Source organism: Priapulus caudatus, unplaced genomic scaffold (assembly GCF_000485595.1).
Source record: "Priapulus caudatus unplaced genomic scaffold, Priapulus_caudatus-5.0.1 Scaffold414, whole genome shotgun sequence".
In the NCBI taxonomy this organism is placed as follows: domain Eukaryota; kingdom Metazoa; phylum Priapulida; class Priapulimorpha; order Priapulimorphida; family Priapulidae; genus Priapulus; species Priapulus caudatus.
Genome location: NW_014577475.1, coordinates 158,050 through 162,995, shown reverse-complemented (window position 1 = coordinate 162,995; position 4,946 = coordinate 158,050). Strand labels below are relative to the sequence as shown.

The following is a 4,946-nucleotide window of genomic DNA, read 5'->3' as shown; positions in this document are numbered from 1 at the left end:
GAGAGGAGAGAGAGAGAGAGAGAGAGAGGAGAGTGAGAGAGAGAGCGAGAGAGAGAGCGCGCGCTAGTGTGTGTGTGTGTGTGTGTGTGCGTGCATGCGTGCGTGCGTGCGTGCGTGCGTGTGCGTGCGTGCGTGCGTGCGTGCGTGCGTGCGTGCGTGCGCGCGCGCGTGTGTGTGTGTGCGCGCGCGTAAGGGGTAGACAGACATGTAACACAGACATGCTGATTACTATCATATTCGCTCAGTCCTTCTATTGTTTATCTTTCCATGCATCGCTCGTTCACTCACTCTATGCTAGCAAACGTTTACGTGTTTTTCTTATAATACAGGGAGACTCGGGTGGACCGCTGGAGTGTAGTGGCAGGCTGTGTGGCGTCGTATCGTGGGGCTATGGCTGCGGCTCAGCCAGCTATCCGGGAGTCTACACACGTGTGGCAAGCTTCAACACGTGGATCACCGACACGATTGCTAGCAACTAGGCAACGCGGCGTGACGTCAGCAAGCCCGTGACGCCATCACGCACGGGACGTCAGCGCACTCACGTGATGCGACGGGACCGCATGTCACGTGACAGACGCTGGCGACGGCCCGTTGTAGGATGCATGGGCCTTAATTCTTATTGGCATTGCTTGATCCGGATCTCACGGGTATGTAGGGGTTTCAACTAGGTGCTGCCTGTGATGGAACTACTCACAGGTCGTGTATCGTGTGATCTCAAGATATTATCTACTCATTATATACATTTTATATTACTGGTCAGGAATTCTTATACTACTGGTTAGATATTTTTATGCTACTGGTTAGATATTTTTATACTACTGATTAGATATTTTTTATAATCCTCGTTCCTGCAAATAATTGCTACATTTTCAGTGAAGGCACTGGTCTGAACCCGTGTCATTCTAGAAGCGTGTTGGGTATTATTATTTTGGTGCTGTCATGTGTTACGCACTGTTCCACTATTATATCACGATTGTATGATAATCAGCGGGTATTATATCAGGAGGACGTTAATCTCGCGCGTTCGAGTACAATATTACTGTATTGCACATTACTTGTATGTGTGTAGATCTATGTATACATTACTATTAGTATTACTACATGTATATCTATTGTTTGCATGATTCGTTAAAAGCGAATAAACTATCTGATTGATTGATGATAGTTCACAACAACTGTGTGCGGAATTTTTTTTTTTTTGAGAGAGAGAGAGAGTGGAAACTTTTTCGATCGCGTGTTTTAACGATTTCATGATCGAGCTCAACTTTGCGTTGTCGCTTTTTCTCCGAACTCGATATACGGCGTCGCTGCCAGATCTAGCAGCATCTACAATTTTCTAGTAAATAATAATCGCATCCACGCACACACACATGCGCGCACGCACACACACACACACTCGTGCGCGTGCTCGTGCGTGTGTGCGCTCGTGTACGCGTGTGTTCGTGCGTTGTTTTTTCTGCAATGACGACATAATCTAGATCGTGTTCTTGTTGTTGCTTATCCTCTGGCAGGGTCCTCTCGCTCTTCTAACCTGCGCTCTCTCTCTATACTTACCGTCATCTACAACGGCGCCTTTCATCCTGATTAGCATAGATCTCTGTATTCATAGCGAGAGAGTAAACAAGGAACGAGTACGGGCCTGCTAAACCCAGCTTGTATTTTCGGCTTTCTAACCACGTTGGTCAACACAGCATGGGCTGAGCTGCGAGGGCGCGCACAATCAGACCACGCGTGGTCCGTATACCCGACAATCCCGGAACAGACATTAATACGTTACCTTGGCTGCGCCGCTATTCTTCTCATTTAAACGTACAGCTATTTGCTGTCAGTTAACCCACTCGCAGTACTTATAGAATAGCGTCCGGCAGTGATAACGGGTGGAGCTAATACAACTTACTCTAATTAGGCCTACAGCTCAGACTGGGTAAAAGGTGCGTTGCTAGGGACGCGTCGTGAATGGCGAGGCACGGCATTAACACGTGACACGATGACCACACAATGGGCTTGCTGAGTGAACGCTAACTCGTCAGTATAATAGTGGTCAGTTCAAGGTCGGCTTTGTCCTGTATTGACGGCGGCGATGCTATATAAGGTGACGGTAATGTACGTTTACGTTTACACGCCTCGACGCAGCATCAGGGTCGCATTTCCAAGGGACAGGGTGACGACCGATAGGGGTAAGTGAATCAAGCAATTGCTTCGTTATTTCATTGGGAACATTTCATTAGTCGGACATTTCTCGATACATACACACATATATATAATATATACACATGTATACGCGCGCACACAGTGACACACGCATGCACGCGCGCACACAGTGGCACACGCATGTACGCACGCACACGCGCTAACGCATGCACGCATGGACCGTGCACGCACACACCGAAACAGATACCACGTTTTGCTCTATTGATTATAAAAGCATCATCTGAACCGTGGGTTCTTTTGATTGGCTAGTACTCAATCACCGTCTCATCGCCACGTTATCTTTCACAGATAAAATATAAAATGAAAGTAACAGCCGTCGGAATACTCGCGCTGTGCGCATGCGCGGTGGACGCCATGTCACGTCGCCGTCTATCGACGTCGGACAATGACGTCACGCTATCCGGCACTACCGTTAGACGCCCACCAAGATGGCCGCGCGGTCCACGTGGTGTGCACGTGAACACTGGGAACACACAAGGTCATGGGCGACCGAATAACGTTGTCATTACATGTAGTAACTTGTAGAATGCCGTCTGGCTGCCATTCCATTGCATGAAATTAGTTAGTATGCGGCACGACGTGTTCGACACTTTATCGCAGGGATTTGATTATGATTTGGACGTTGCTATGTGGGAATACGTTCAGCGTTAGCACCATTCTAAGATCGGTTCGCAGCGTAGCTGACTGACGAACTACTAACCATTTCTTTCTATTATGTTCTCTCTCTCTCTGTCTCTCTCTCCCCATCTCGATCTTTCTCTTTTTCTCTGTCTCTCGATCGCTCTCTCTTTCTCTCTCTCTCTCTCGCACTCTCTCACTGGCTCTCTCTCTCTCTCTCTTCCTCTCTCCCTCTCCCCTCTCTCTTTCTCTTTCTCTCTTTCTCTTTGGTAAAGTCCCGTTGACTTTGACAATTAATCTTTATGCGGTTATAAGTTCACAAACCGCATTCAGTGATGTTGCATTTACGGGTATTAATTACTGTGAGCGACGTCGCTAATCCGGCGGTCCGTGACGTCACCACATGTGACCGCCGTGTCAGTGACGCGTCATAACGGAGCACAATATCAGTGACGTATCGAACATCACGGGCCGTCTGCTAGACACGTGATGGGCGATTCAAGGAGTTACGACCTGATTGAGCAGCTGCTAACTGTTTTCTCACACAGGCACAGAGAACTTAATCGTTGGTGGCACGTTAGCAGATAGCAACACGGCACCCTGGCAGGTATGTTACTATCACACGCACGCACGCACGCACACACGCACGCACGCACGCACGGACGCATACACGCACGCACACACACACACACACACACACACACACACACACACACACACAACACACCCACACACACAACCGACACGACACATCTACACACACACACACACACACAGCACACCACACACCGGACACCACACACAACACACACACACACAACACACACACACACACACAGCACACACGCTATCACCATGCCACTCACCTGCATGCTACGCGCGTAAGGTGGGGCGTGTGCGTACGCCTGTGTGTGTGTTTAGGTGAATACTAGTGTGCTGGTGTGTGTGTGCCTGTGGAATCTGGGCTGTGTGTGGTGTGTGTGTGCTGTGTGTGTGTGTGTGCGCGCCTTGCGCAACTTTGTGTGTGTGCGTTGTTGCTCCGCGCGCGCTAGCGCGGTGTGTGTGCGGTGGTGTGATCGTGAGCCCGTACTTGGTTTTCGTACATGTACGTACACCTCCATACTTTTATGTACGCCATTTCTATCGCACGCTTCACAGGATTTGATGGTATCGGCTGAAGCGACATCTAGTGGCCCTATCCATGGTCGGGCTGTGGTGGAACTTCTCATTCGAGAGCGACTGGATCCTAACGCCCTGCTCACTGCCCAAGTAGAGGTGTCTTTTCTCCCGACAAGATGGCCAGCCGTTTTCGAGCGCCGCACTCTTTCTTGTATAACGAGCGGCGTCGAACCGCCGAACCGCTCCCGATCCGTTACAAACATTGATCCTTTAGTAAAAGTAAATTCTTGGTGTAGAATTACATATATCGTAACGCCAAGATAACCCATGAGTCGCGATTCTCAATCCATACACTTGATTTCTGATTTAACGCCGAGGAAATCCCGTTTAGCTATGTCGACTTACGGACGGATAATCGGTCTGTCGCTAATTAAAGCTGTTGTCAGTAAGGACAGTCTGTTAATCTCTATAGGTCACACGTGTGCTTGTGTTACTTCACGTGTCATAGCTTATGTACTTTAATTTACGTTTTATTTATGCGGACCTACCTTAGTTCATGTCGTACTCGTGTGCCATAGTGGCAAGGGACCGCATGAATCTTCCTCTGTGATTGCTCGGGAGTTCTGAATCTGTACTCCATAGTTGCTGGGCAATATCGATGGGTGAGTTGAGTGACCGTGAGTGGGGAGTGAGTGAGTGAGTGAGTGAGCTACCAGCCCCCCCCCAGTGAGTGAGTGAGTGATGTGCGAGTGGTCGCCCGGCCCAGCCTGGCCCCACCCAGTCCAGTGGATGTTGAGTGAGTGATGGTGAGTGATGTGATGTGAGTGACGTTGAGTGAGTGAGTGAGTGAGTGATATTCTGTGAGTGGAGTGAGATGTGAGTGATAGTGATGTGGACGTGAGTGAGTGGCCATGGTGCGTGGACGTGAGTGAGTGAAGTGAGTGAGTGGATTGAGTGAGTGACGTGAGCTGACGTGAGTTGAGTGAGTGAGATACTGC

General features: G+C 49.3%; 2 protein-coding genes across 3 annotated transcripts in view; both read left to right on the top strand.

Moving 5' to 3' along the window:
• Positions 1–1,175, top strand: part of LOC106810157 (trypsin-like) — a 50,533-nt gene extending 49,358 nt beyond the window's left edge. Inside the window, exon 8 of the mRNA XM_014813440.1 lies at positions 330–1,175. Within this exon, the coding sequence (XP_014668926.1) occupies positions 330–479 (150 nt within the window). The 3' untranslated portion in view covers positions 480–1,175. The remainder of the gene's footprint in view (positions 1–329) is intronic.
• Positions 1,176–2,091: 916 nt separating this feature from the next.
• The window catches only part of LOC106810158, a 13,848-nt gene continuing 10,993 nt past the window's right edge, over positions 2,092–4,946 (top strand). The window contains exons 1-5 of one of the 2 annotated variants that reach the window (XM_014813442.1): positions 2,092–2,177; positions 2,500–2,689; positions 3,378–3,436; positions 3,988–4,098; positions 4,527–4,559. In XM_014813442.1, the coding sequence (XP_014668928.1) occupies positions 2,512–2,689; positions 3,378–3,436; positions 3,988–4,098; positions 4,527–4,544 (366 nt within the window). In that variant the 5' untranslated portion in view covers positions 2,092–2,177; positions 2,500–2,511 and the 3' untranslated portion in view covers positions 4,545–4,559. Of the gene's footprint in view, positions 2,178–2,499; positions 2,690–3,377; positions 3,437–3,987; positions 4,099–4,526; positions 4,560–4,946 lie in introns of those variants that run through there. The other variant, XM_014813441.1, reaches the window with a different exon arrangement.